This window comes from Brassica napus, chromosome C8, assembly GCF_020379485.1.
Source record: "Brassica napus cultivar Da-Ae chromosome C8, Da-Ae, whole genome shotgun sequence".
Lineage (NCBI taxonomy): Eukaryota > Viridiplantae > Streptophyta > Magnoliopsida > Brassicales > Brassicaceae > Brassica > Brassica napus.
This window is the reverse complement of record NC_063451.1, coordinates 45,948,811-45,962,076: the sequence shown is the minus strand read 5'-3', so window position 1 is coordinate 45,962,076 and position 13,266 is coordinate 45,948,811. Positions and strand designations below refer to the sequence as shown.

General features: G+C 39.0%; 3 protein-coding genes across 4 annotated transcripts; 2 read left to right on the top strand and 1 right to left on the bottom strand.

Annotated features, from left to right (window-relative positions):
* Positions 1-2,584: 2,584 nt before the first annotated feature.
* LOC106398524 (ankyrin repeat-containing protein BDA1-like) lies at positions 2,585-4,698 on the top strand. Its single transcript, XM_013839063.3, has 2 exons — positions 2,585-3,267; positions 3,672-4,698. Exons 1-2 carry the CDS (start codon positions 2,671-2,673, stop codon positions 4,350-4,352), a joined length of 1,278 nt encoding a protein of 425 aa, XP_013694517.1. The 5' UTR covers positions 2,585-2,670; the 3' UTR covers positions 4,353-4,698.
* Positions 4,699-9,811: 5,113 nt separating this feature from the next.
* LOC106401883 (ankyrin repeat-containing protein BDA1-like) lies at positions 9,812-11,354 on the top strand. Its single transcript, XM_048767031.1, has 2 exons — positions 9,812-10,243; positions 10,644-11,354. The coding sequence occupies exons 1-2, from the start codon at positions 9,812-9,814 to the stop codon at positions 11,352-11,354; spliced, it is 1,143 nt and encodes a 380-aa protein (XP_048622988.1).
* Positions 11,348-13,256, bottom strand: LOC106401884 (PHD finger protein ALFIN-LIKE 7-like). 2 transcript variants are annotated; one of them, XM_013842494.3, is made up of 5 exons: positions 12,889-13,256; positions 12,699-12,731; positions 12,068-12,296; positions 11,865-11,994; positions 11,348-11,777 (listed from the first exon to the last, which is right to left on the bottom strand). In XM_013842494.3, the coding sequence occupies exons 1-5, from the start codon at positions 12,986-12,988 to the stop codon at positions 11,538-11,540; spliced, it is 732 nt and encodes a 243-aa protein (XP_013697948.1). In that variant the 5' UTR covers positions 12,989-13,256; the 3' UTR covers positions 11,348-11,537. The 2 variants fall into 2 exon arrangements, with proteins under 2 accessions (XP_013697948.1, XP_013697947.1); XM_013842493.3 differs by having other exon boundaries at positions 11,348-11,994; positions 12,889-13,211.
* Positions 13,257-13,266: the final 10 nt, after the last annotated feature.

Below are 13,266 nucleotides of genomic sequence, written 5' to 3'. Positions count from 1 at the left end.
TGCTTACCCATAAGATAAAAGGGTAATATGGTTTTCACCAGCCAAAATAAGATATTGGCATAAATAACGAAGATGTTAGTGGACTGATCACCCACTATGCATTTTTATAATATTGGTGAATTCACTTCTTAAAGTCTTTAACGACTATAGCACATTCACTGAGATAAGTGCTAAACATTTTGAGCAACATTAGATCGCATCAAGCCAATAAATATTCACTAGTTCTCCCCATCATTGGTATAGAATCAGAAACCAATCATTTTCATCTAAGAATGTTGGATGTTGCTCCGCCACAGAGCTTCAAATGAAGATGTGTTTTCAAATGAGGTTGGAAATATATGTTGGATATAAATCTCTATTGACACTTAAGAATCCAGAGCCATCCCCGAAAACTATAAGTAAGGCTATACATGAATTCTAAAAGTGAGTTAGTACTTCCAACATAAGGGGGAGAAAATAAACAGCTGGAAAAGAAAATAAGTTGAAATGAATTATCATTGATCCTCGGGCTAAACACAATGTGAAATAGAAGTCCAAAAGATAATTCATTTCAAAACTTACTAAAGCAGTTGTCAGACACGACCCATATAAATATAGTGATCAAGTCACATATACCAGCTGTAAATGCTCCAATAAGAATAAATGTTCTACAAGAACAATATCAAACTGCTAGTCACGCCTGCAGCGTGGTAGACAGATTGGTTCCAAAGATAAATCCTCGTAAATGAAAAAGGAGCATATATTGATAATGGTCAAAACGAGGCAATATAGTTTTGTATGATCTCCAGAAGAGAAATTAAACATGACTGACGAAAATTCAGGTACCTGAGACAAATGAAGAGATCTCAATAAGTTATGTCATGTATGAAACAAAATGGAACCGATAAGAAAATTGACGTCGATGATATTATACATGCAAAGTAGCAGTTGATATAATAAATGAGAAAGAGGATCATGAAAGAAAGTCTATTGAAAAGTGTACACAAAGAAATGATTGGCCAAATCAGAAAGATGCAATAGACAAAGATATAAACTTCTTGTGAAATAGAGAAGTATTTGGACCAGTAGTCCATACACTAAAAGGTGTAAAACAAGTGAGATGTAAATGAACCGTTGCACACAAAGAAGGATCAATATGAAATTGATTGTGAAGAGACATAATTTCATATGGTAGATGCAACTAGTTTCAAGTTCCTTATAGTCTGGTAATAAAGGAAGAACTTGAATAAAACAATCCACTTGAAAAATGTTAATCCCTGAAAGTATAATCCATGAAGGATTGATGATATCAAAATCATGTTCCCGGGAACTCTGCATATTCGATCGAATTGAAACAAACTATTTTATGGGATATATGAAATATTATAAGGTTAACAAATGTATCCATTTGTATTTATCAAGAGATTATAAATCAATAGAATCATGATTTGAATATAATCAAAACTCCTGAAGAGTTATAGAAAAATTATATTTTGAAAGAAAACTCTTGACAATACTATATTGTTTTTATGTATTCTAAACTGGAGATCTAAAACTGAGATGTTATCATAAAGATCCTTAAAGTATTTTATTTAAGACGCTCGTATATGTTTGGTCCTGAAATACCATACGTAAGAGTGTTATTTAAGAAAATTATTAATCTTTTTCATTACTGAAAGATGTAATTTCATATGAAAAGAAAGAAAATCATAATAGTAACTTCTATAGTTACAAATGAATAATTCGTATGTACGAGACGAATTTCTATACGATTATATGTAAGAAATTTGGTTTGAAATCCAAATAGACCAATAAACTATTGTCTAAGTCAAAAGAGAATTATGGACAAGAAGTCTAAAGGCCCTAGATATCATAATAGAAATGAATAGAGTTTATTCTCTTAAGCTTAATTCTCTGAAGAGAGTTGATTGGAATGCATATCCTGAAGATATTGTTTCCAGGGAAAGAAATATGATATTAAGTGTGGTTGTACTCTTTTTCCTTATCATGGTTTTTTTTTATCCCATTGGGTTTTTCCATGACAAGGTTTTAACGAGGCAACAAAGAACATACAAAAGATAGACAACCAAAGAGAATGTTACAATTTGAGAGATGAAAATCTATCATTGTTCTAAAGGTTCTATGACTACTCATTCGAGGGAGAGCTTACGTAGTTGTACTCTTTTTACTTTTACTACGGTTTTTCCCATTGGGTTTTCCATGACTAGGTTTTTAACGAGGCACCACGTAATACAAGATGGATGATCAAGGGGGAGTGTTATAAATTAAGCATTGAAATGATCATCCACTCTTTTACCAACTCAAGCACTATGATCATCTACTCATCAAGCACTATGATCACCCACTCATTTACCAAATTAAGCACCATCTTTGTTATTTTATGTATTGTTGTTCACTATAAATACCATCACTCATCTCACTCTTTTGTACACCATAAACAAGAACAAGAGTTTATAATCAAAGAACCATTACATCTTCTTCTTTTTCCTTATAATAAACTATCTCCCTTATACTAGTGTTATTTGCTTCCTATGGATATTAAATTCTACTCTTATTTAAATTTCTGTTATTTCTTAACAAAAAACTCTTTTCCTTCTATTTTCCTTTTGCACAAACTTTATTGATTAAATTATAACATTTGTCTTGAGCACTAAGGTTCTGCCTCTTGCTATGGATCCGAGACTTCAACAAGGTGCTAAATCTGGAAGCATTGATGAGTTGTATTCTCTTATTGATGAGAATCCATACATACTTGAGAACATCGATGCGGTACCATTCATCAACACTCCTCTTCATGTAGCTGCAGCTTCCGGGAACATAGAGTTTGCAATGGAGATGTTGAATCTTAAGCCATCTTTTGCTAGAAAGCTGAACACAAGCGGGTACAGTCCATTGCATCTCGCTGTAGACAAGGGTCATGCAGATTTTGTTTCCTGGATGCTAAAGCATGATCACAGCCTTGCTTGCGTCAAAGGGAGAAATGGCATGACCCCATTCCACTCCCTAGTGATAAGAGGAAACGTGGATCTTGTGGCAGAGTGCCTCAATGTTTCCCCTGAATGTATCGAAGATGTGAGTGTGAATGGCCGGAATGCTCTGCACCTTGCTGTGGTGACTGATAGATTTGAAGTTCTTCAAGTCCTCACTGGATGGATCCAGAGAACAAGGCAAAGAAAAGCTTTGAAGAACGAGTTCCGTTTTCTGAACAAAGAAGATTTCAGCTACAACACAGCCTTGCACCTTGCAGCACATAAGAATGATCTTCAGGCATGTTTTAGTTTCTCCAGTGCATTCCATTCCATACCTGCTATAAAGCTTTCCAAATCAGGATTGAGTGAAAATGAATCGAGTTAACTATGAGATTTGTTGATTCTGGAAGTAATTTAAATCTCAGTGCACTAGTAAAATGCCATATTCGTCGGGCCGGACGAAGTACTTTTAAGATTAGGAAAAGTCTTTTAGATAAAGATGTTTTTCTAAAGGAAAAATGAATATCAAACTTTGATAACTTTGAAGTTGTATAAATATGGGTCTAATGGATTGTAAATTAATTAATTTGCACAACATTATACGAACTCTAATTCTGCTCTCTTAGTTTATCTGCTTTCTTCATGGTCAATTCGTGTTTGTTGACAGCAAAATTCCTAATAGAATGATGTTATTTTGTGTAGGCGGTAAGACTATTACTAGAATGTCAGCTGGTGGAGAGGAATAAAGTAAATGGCGATGGTTTAACATTCCTTGATATCTTAAGAAACCTGGAGAACTCAGGTGACTGGGACTTGGATTTGGAACAAGTTATTTTAAAAACCAGGTGTAAAGAGGCTGCTTCTATGCCAAAAACCAAGTCACTATCTGATTTATTGAAATCGCCATTTACTGTCTGGACATACTATTCCACTGGTCTGAAACGCCTAAGATCTGACAGTTCAGAAGAAGTTCGTGGCGCTTTCCTGATTGTATTCACTTTGATAATAACAGTTACATATCAGACTGGCCTCCAGCCTCCTGGAGGTGATCACTCATCCAAGGATCCGACAAAACAGGCATTCTTCGTCCTTCTTTGGCTTTCCAATACCTTAGGCTTCTACTGCTCTCTATTCTACACCTTTTCTTTCTTACCTCTCCGGGGTCTGTTTACGTCATGGTATATTTCAATAGGGACCTTGCTGGGAGTTTCTTATGCACTAGCAGTGGCGGCAAATTCACCAGATCCTGTAATGTTTCTCATGTTGACCTTTGTCATCTTCCTGCTTCATGTTATCTATCTCATTTTTCTAGCTGTTGTTGGGTGGCGGAAGCATGTGACGGTGGTACCTGAGCCCCATTTAAGCTGGTTTAGAAAACCTTGAAACTGAAATGTTTGATACCACATTACTGTATGCAGAGGAGGGGACATTTGAAAATGCATATGATGTAACATTTTCAACAGTTGACATACTCAGAGTTCCTTATAGTGTAATCATGGCCAGATCTAGACACATCCTTATGAAACATTAGTATTGGCCCCAAATTTTTTTTGAGTTTTTTTTTAATATAGCTATAAGTCCTCAAATTATTAAAAGAAAACATTATGAAAGTTCGTAAGAAATGTTTATAACCCCAAAAATCTCAGATCCTTCCCGAATGTAATATTCCTATAGTAATTGCCTTAAACATGTATATAAATTTTTGTGTATGTTTAATGAGTTTTTCATGAGGCTTTCAGAGTTAAAGTTGTGAGTGTTTGATAAAATAATCTTTGATTCCAAGAAGTTAGCATAGTGAAACAGAGAGCGTGAAATAGTTATACTATTTTCATACTGATACTGATACTAATAGAGAGTCCCACTTGTTCTTAGTTTGTTTCTTATTCCACATGTACATGTGGCTCCTTAATTAGGGATATTTTCACTTTCTTTATTGTTTTGTAACATTTGTCTGTTGGTGGTTCTTGCTTCGAAGCTTCTTGGTAAAGACAATTTCTGAGTCTAGATCACAAACATTTTTTCTTGAATACAGAGCTTTCTCTCAAAACCTCTCTCTCTCTTTCTCTCCATGGATCCAAGGCTACAACATGCTGCAGAAACATGAAGCATCAATGACTTTTATGCTCTAGTTGACGAGAATCCTTACATTCTTCATAACATCAACGCAGTGCCATTTGTAAGAGTATGGAAAGTGTATAATCATTAACGTCTATCAACGGCTATATAGTCTGTAATTAGTCTATTGTATCTCCTAGAATATTGCCTTGCCTTTCTTGTAATCATCTCTGTATATATAAGAACAGAGCTCCTTACTCAATAAGATAGGATTCCAATACTCAATATGGTATCAGAGCCCTATAGGTGAAAACCTATTTTTTTTTTCCTTTCTCTTCCGCCTCTCTTCTCCCAAATCTCGTTTCTTCTTCTTGTCTCAGACCTAACTTTCTCTCCAAGTATCAATGACAATGAATGAACACACGGCTGAACGTACGGTTGTGTTCAATCCCCATGATCCACGCACCACCCTGCTCTCGGTCAACATGTCGAGCGTGACCAAACTCACCACGACGAACTATCTGATGTGGAGTCGCCAGATCCGTGCACTTCTTGAGGGTCATGAACTTCATCACTTTATTGATGATAACAACACCGCACCTGCTCCGACTATTAATGTTCATGGCGAGGCTCAACCAAACCCGGCGTTTGCTCCTTGGAGGCGACAAGACCGGCTTCTCTACAGCGCTATCATAGGTGCGATCACCTTACCGGTTCAGACCGTCGTCTCCAGTGCAACAACAACAAAAGAGGTGTGGACTATTCTCCTGTCTACCTTTGGCATTCCGACTCGTGGTCATGTGCGCCAGATCAAAAATCAAATTGAATCTTCTGTCAAAGGTACCAAGACCATTAGTGAATATCTGCGCCTAGTTAAGTCCAAGGTTGATGAGCTAGCCTTGCTCGGCAAGCCAATGGATCCAGAAGATGTTACTGAGAGAATTCTTGATGGACTCCCTGAGGAGTACAAACCAGAGATTGATGCTATCAACGGCCGTGACACTACGATCCCGTTCACTGAGCTATACGAAAGACTCATTAATCGCGAGGCCATGCTCATGTGTAAAGACTCTTCTGCTGCGACTCCGATTGTGGCACACGCTACTGATACTAGACCACGCTCTCACTGGAAGAACAACAACAACAATCACAACAACTATTCGCAGAACAGAGGGAATCAAGCCACATTTCAACCAAGGTTTAACAAACCTTATCTTGGCAGATGTCAAGCATGCGGCACACAAGGACATAGTGCCAAGTATTGTCCACAGTTCCGTCTTGTTCGAGGTGCAGCAACGCCACCACAAGCGACTGCAATGCGACCTCAACAGTCTTGGAACTCTCAACAACTCAACCTGGCGTGGCATCCTCAAGCTAATCAAGCAATCATGCCTTCTCCGATGAATCAACCAATCATGTCTGATGCATCTACATGGCTCTTTGATAGTGGCGCTTCTCACCACATGACATCTGACTTGGCTAATCTGTCTCTCCACAATCCTTACAGTGGCAGTGATGGTGTCTTACTCGGTGATGGGTCAGGCCTCAACATCTCCCACACTGGTTCTTTATCTCTTCCTTCTTATACAAAACCTTTCTTTCTTAACAGTGTATTATGTGTTCCATCGTTACAAAAGAACTTAATTTCTGTGTTTCAATTATGCTCAACTAATGGGGTTGCTGTCACGTTTACTCCAACTTACTTTCAGGTGAGAGACTTGCAGACGGGGGCTCTTCGTCTGGAGGGCAAGCCTAAAGATGGTACCTATGAATGGCCGCTCTCAAAAACCTCTAAACCTCCTTCTCTTGCGTTTGCTTCAGCTGTCAAGACCACTATGTCTGATTGGCACTCGCGTCTTGGTCATCCTGCTTTTCCAATTCTTCAAAAACTAGTTTCTATTTATCAGTTACCTACTACATCTAGTGTTTTAATGGCTTCTCCATGCACTTCTTGCTCTATTAATAAAATGCACAAGTTGCCTTTTAAAAATTCTACTTTGCGATCATCTTTTCCGCTTGATATAGTCTTTTCAGATGTGTGGACATCTCCACAAATTTCAGAAGATGGTTTTAAGTATTATGTTATTTTTGTAGATCATTTTACACGCTATACATGGTTATATCCATTGAAACAAAAATCCCAAGTGTTTGATGTTTTTACTAGATTCAAAGTCTTGGTTGAAAATCGATTTCAAACCAAACTTAGAACTCTATACACTGACAATGGGGGTGAATATATAGCGTTAGCATCCTTTTTAGCTTCTCATGGCATCTCTCATATGACAAGTCCGCCGCATACTCCAGAACATAACGGTATATCGGAGCGTAGACATCGACATATAGTCGAGACTGGTCTTGCTCTGTTATCTCATGCTTCAATGCCTAAATCGTTTTGGACTTATGCATTTGCTACGGCTGTCTATCTTATAAACAGAATGCCAACTCCGGTTTTAAATTTTCAAACTCCTTTTCAAAAGTTACATGGACATGTTCCAAATTATGAAAAACTTCGGATCTTTGGCTGCCTGTGTTTTCCATGGCTTAGACCATATGCATCTAACAAGCTTGATGCACGATCGACACCTTGTGTCTTTCTAGGCTATTCAATAACACAGCGTGCCTATTTCTGTTTTGATAGAGAAACAAAACGGATTTATACTTCGCGTCATGTAGTTTTTCATGAATCGGTTTTTCCATTCTCTATTTCGTCTTCAAAAGTTTCAACAGAGGATGATCAAGACGTCCCTACTCGCTCTCATCCTGTTGTCTCTCTTATACCGCAACCGGTTCCTCATGCTGAACCCCCACCCGCAACAAACCCACCTCAGCCTAACCCTCCTGCTACTACCACTCCCAGCAACACTCCACCTCTCGATGTTCCTTTACCTCCTCCATCCATACCACCTTCAACCCAACTTCCTCAACCTACTCGCGCGAGTACTCGTACCCGGAAACCAGTCCAGAAACAAAACCTTCATACTACCACTACCTCGCTCTTGGAACAGATTCCTAAAACAGTTGCTGAAGCCCTCAAGAGCCCCCATTGGCGCAAAGCTATGAGTGATGAGTTTGATGCTCAAACAGGGAATCATTCATGGGATTTAGAAACACTAACTGAAGCAGCTAATCATGTTAATGTTGTAGGTTGCAGGTGGATCTTCACCATAAAGAGAAACGCAGATGGCTCCATAGCTCGCTACAAAGCCAGACTTGTTGCCAAGGGTTATACTCAAAGACCAGGTGTCGATTATCATGACACATTTAGTCCAGTCGTGAAGCCGGCCACAATCAGGACCATTCTCAGCATTGCAGTTACTAAAAATTGGAACCTGCGTCAACTTGATGTCAACAATGCATTTCTTCAAGGTCATCTCAAAGAAGATGTCTACATGATGCAACCCCCAGGTTTTATTGATAAAGATAATCCCACTGCAGTGTGTAAGCTCCGGAAGGCTATTTATGGACTTAAACAAGCCCCACGGGCATGGTACAATGAGCTCCGCACGTTTCTTCTCCAGTCTGGTTTCAAGAACTCAGTAGCGGATGCCTCTCTCTTTATCTCCAACAAGAATGGGGTTCTCATCTACATGCTTGTCTACGTAGATGATTTGATCATCACTGGAAACAGTCCCTCTCATACATCCCGGTTTATCGAATCCCTATCTCAACGTTTTTCTTTAAAAGATTTAGATGACTTGTCGTTTTTTCTTGGCATAGAAGTAATTAGGACAAAGGAGGGCATGCACTTGAATCAAAGTCGTTACATATTAGATCTTCTACATCGTACAAAAATGGCTGACTGTCATTCTATCAAGACACCTATGTGTTCTAACACTACTTTAACGTTGTCTTCAGGTACTCCTTTGGCTGATCCTTCAGAATATCGAGCAGTAGTCGGCAGTCTCCAGTATCTCTCATTGACGCGGCCTGACATCTCCTTTCCAGTAAATAAGCTGTCTCAGTTCATGCACAAGCCCACCACTGACCACTGGCAAGCAGTCAAGCGCATCCTTCGTTATCTTGCTGGCACAACCACATGCGGCATCTTTCTTCCAGCTCACAACACTCCTAGTCTTCACGCGTTCACTGATGCGGATTGGGCTGGGAACCGAGACGACTATACTTCCACTGGTGCTTATATAGTCTATCTTGGTCGTCATCCTATTGCCTGGTCATCTAAGAAACAAACTGGTGTAGCTCGATCATCAACAGAGGCAGAGTATCGGTCTCTTGCATCCACTACAGCTGAAGTCTGCTGGCTTCAGTCTCTTCTGTCCGAGCTTGAAGCCCCATCTCCTACTAAACCAGTCATCTACTGTGACAATATTGGCGCTACATACCTTGCTGCCAATCCGGTCTTTCATTCCAGAATGAAACATCTTGCTCTTGACTATCATTTTGTTCGACAATTTGTGCAAAGCGGTGAACTGCGCGTATCTCACGTCAACTCAGCTGATCAACTTGCCGACGCACTGACGAAGCCATTACCTCGCACACGGTTTGATTCTCTACTAGTCAAGATCGGACTCTCGAATGGCCGTCCGTCTTGAGGGGGTGTGTAAGAGTATGGAAAGTGTATAATCATTAACGTCTATCAACGGCTATATAGTCTGTAATTAGTCTATTGTATCTCCTAGAATATTGCCTTGCCTTTCTTGTAATCATCTCTGTATATATAAGAACAGAGCTCCTTACTCAATAAGATAGGATTCCAATACTCAATACCATTTGTCAACACTCCTCTCCACGTAGCTGCAGCTTCCGGGAACATACCATTCTCCACAGAAATGCTGAATCTGAAGGCATCTTTTGCCACAAAGCTGAACACAAGCGGGTACAGTCCATTGCATCTTGCTGTACAGAAAGATCATAGAGACTTCATAACATGGCTTCTAGGTATTGATCCCGAACTATCTCGCGTTAAGGGAAGAGAAGGCATCACGCCTTTCCATCTCATTGTGGTTAGAGGAGATGCAAATCTTGTGGCAGAATGTCTCATTTCTTCCCCTGAATGTATCCAAGATGTTACTGTTAATGGCCAAAACGCTCTTCACCTTGCTTTAACTAATGGTAGATATGAAACTCTCCAAGTCCTCACCGGTTGGATTCAAAGAATGAGCCAAAGAGATTCTGCTTCGACCGAGTCTGATATCTTGAATAAAAAAGATGTTTCTCACAACAAGCCTTTGCATCTTGCAGCATATAAGGAAGATCGTCAGGCATGGTTCCTAATAAGCTTCAGTTTTTTTCTTTACATTTTGTTACTTAAATTCATGGTTCTAGAAATCGGTCTAGACGGTGTCTACCTAGATCGCAAATAGCTCTTAGCTGAAACAATTTTTTTTTAAATTCAGATTTATAAGCCTCAAATCGGTTTAAAATTTTTAAAACAGTTTCAGTGATTTTAACTAGAATAAATCTGTAAAACTAAAATATTTTATATAAATATAAAAAATATATATATAATATTAAATCAATATTTCGTTAACGTCTAAGCTTCGTGTAGGTCTTGAATAATCCACAGTCCTTAGTCCTTAGTCTTTTGTAGAACGCCTAGTTACCAACTAGTGATTTTTTGAATATTGCTTAGACTGATTGTAGGCTTATATATGTATGCAGGCGATAAAACTGTTACTAGAATGTCAGCTGGTGAAGCCAAACGAAGTAAACGGTGATGGTTTAACGTTTCTTGATATCTTAAGACACCAAGGACAGATTAGAGACTTGGAACTGGAACAAGCTGTTCTTAAAACTGGGTGCAAGGAGACAACATCTCTTCCAAAGCTAGAGAAAACAACTTCTGATCACTACAAGACACCAATCACTTTCTGGTCTTATTTCTCCACTGGCATCAAACGCCTAAAGTCTGACACTTTAGAAGAAGGTAGAGCAGTCTTCTTGATCATATGCACATTGATAATCACATCCACTTATCAAACCGCTCTTCAGCCTCCAGGAGGTCTACGCCAATCCGAAGATGGTGGTTCCGCCGCAGTGATGAAACAGACATTCTTCATTGTACTATGGGTTTCCAACACTATAGGCTTCTGCTGCGCTTTGCTTTACACGTTTTGTCTCTTACCAGTTAGTAGCTTGTTTACCACATGGTTCTTTTGGATTGGGGCGTCTCTTGGAGTCTCTTATGCCCTTGCTATGGCTGTAATCTCACCACACCCAGTGTTGTTTATCTGTGCAGCTTTCGCCTTGTACTTGCTCTTTCCTCTGTATCTCTTTATGGAAATTTTCATAACCCTGAGGCTGAGCCATCTGAAGGCTACAGTGTCTAGAATGTTTGTAACACTATTGAAACAGAGACAATCAAAAGCTTAAAGACAGTTTTATCAGAAACATAAAGACAAATTAGTTTATAGCATTATGACATTAACAGCAAAATCAAAAAAAAAAAAAGAAGAAAACATTACTAAATGTAAAGCTGTCTCAATCCCATTAAGATTACACAATCAAAAGCCTCTTGGTTCTGTCTTTTTTGTTCGCTAGCTATTATCACCTTTATCAAGCTTTGATTTTCTTGTTGGTACTGCAAGTAGGGCATTTGTAATGTTTGATGTGCTCAGCCTTTGCAGGCGTGATCTTTACGCATTTTCCATGGAACCATTTCTCACAAGCATCACAACATATCCAGAAATCATCATGGTTGTCTCCACAGGCACCACAGACCGCACCTTGTTCATCGTCTTCCTCGTCTTCTCCACTCTCATCATCTTCTCTTGGTGGTGGAGACATCTTTGATGCCTTAATGTGAGAGAAAGTTAGCAGATATAGATAAGACTCAGAGAAAATAAAAAACAAAATGGTGGGAACAGAAGGTTTATATATTACCTTGACACCACTAGGCTTGGTTCTGCTACTGTTGTGGTTGTTAGCAGATTGATCCTTGGATTGCTTTGCGTTGCCAGTTATAACCTCGAAAATGGTTGGGAGATCGTTTATCATCTGGAAGAGCCTCTTCCTAAGACAACCATATATTGTTTAACAGACACGTGTACAAGAACACGGAGCACTGAGAAGAGGAGGAAGCTTACCTCTCATTCTTCCCAAATCCGAAACGTGCGCCAAAGTAGAAGGCAACGGAGATGAGCCATGAGTCACTGTGAACAGCAACAAGAGATATCCAGTCTTTTTCTGGCATCCCGTCCCTTGCAAAGTTAATGCCTAGAGCTGGTTCAGGAAGCTCCGGAGGGACCTCGTCGACGGGAAGATTCACTTCCCATGTCTCATTTGGAAGTCCATATAGACACAAGTTTTCCTTGTCTGCACAAGTAAAAAAAAAAAAAAAAAACAGATTTACCCAAAGAAGAGAGACCACGCAGAACACTAACTTAAAGTCTCGAGAAAACTAAACCTACTCTGATGAGGAGGAAGATAATGAAAGATAAAAAACTAAGGCCAGAGGAGACATGAACTAGAACCATGATAACTGTAGATCTAACACATAGAAACGAGAAAATATATAAAATAAACAAATAAACAAGAGGCCGGTAAACTAACTCATGAAGAATTTAACACCACAGATTATTCCTAATTCAAGACCAGGAGGCGATTTTTGCATATAATCTCAACTACTTCAACAATAATAAACCATTGTTGAAATTCAAAAAGAGAATAAACAAATGCGCAATGAAGTTTTACAAGAAGGGTGATGAAATAACTCACCAGGGTCACACTCGTGGTAAAACTTCCGTACATCTGCATTAAGAAAATCAACAAATAGCAATTAAAGAAAGAGCAAACTGTATCCTCAGGGTATGAAGATAACCCAATTGAACATGCACACAAAACAAAACTGTTGATTGCTTTAATCTCTTGAGAAAGCAATTAACTTTAGATTCGAACAGAGAGAGACCTGTAGAGAGAGCCTTGAGGAGACCAGCTCTTCGACCCCTAAAGTCGCCAAAGACCTCTTCGACACTGCGAGATACAACAGGATTCTGTATTCCCTCCATAACTCAGACTCACAAACGCCCGCGGTGATGGGTACTCCAAGATCGGATTTTTTTTTATGTTTTACTTTCAGCGAAGATGTTTACTTGGATTCGTATCCTGAGAGAGTCAATCTATTAATCTTCATTATAAGGAATTTTTTTGGGGAAAAACTGAAAAGAAGAGGGGAGAGAGAGCTTTGAGAACCCTAAACAAGACGAAAAAGTAAGGAGACAAAAAAGACAATTTGGGTGCTGTAATAGAAACAAATATTTATTTATTTATTTATTCAGAGACACGA

Coding starts and splice junctions, on each gene's coding strand:
- LOC106398524 (XM_013839063.3), top strand. CDS start 2,671: ATGGATCCGAGACTTCAACAAGGTGCTAAATCTGGAAGCATTGATGAG. Junction 3,268..3,671: donor CACATAAGAATGATCTTCAG/GCATGTTTTAGT, acceptor TATTTTGTGTAG/GCGGTAAGACTATTACTAGA.
- LOC106401883 (XM_048767031.1), top strand. CDS start 9,812: ATGCTGAATCTGAAGGCATCTTTTGCCACAAAGCTGAACACAAGCGGG. Junction 10,244..10,643: donor CATATAAGGAAGATCGTCAG/GCATGGTTCCTA, acceptor ATATGTATGCAG/GCGATAAAACTGTTACTAGA.
- LOC106401884 (XM_013842493.3), bottom strand. CDS start 12,988: ATGGAGGGAATACAGAATCCTGTTGTATCTCGCAGTGTCGAAGAGGTC. Junction 12,732..12,888: donor CCTCAAGGCTCTCTCTACAG/GTCTCTCTCTGT, acceptor TTCTTAATGCAG/ATGTACGGAAGTTTTACCAC. Junction 12,297..12,698: donor TTACCACGAGTGTGACCCTG/GTGAGTTATTTC, acceptor TTACTTGTGCAG/ACAAGGAAAACTTGTGTCTA.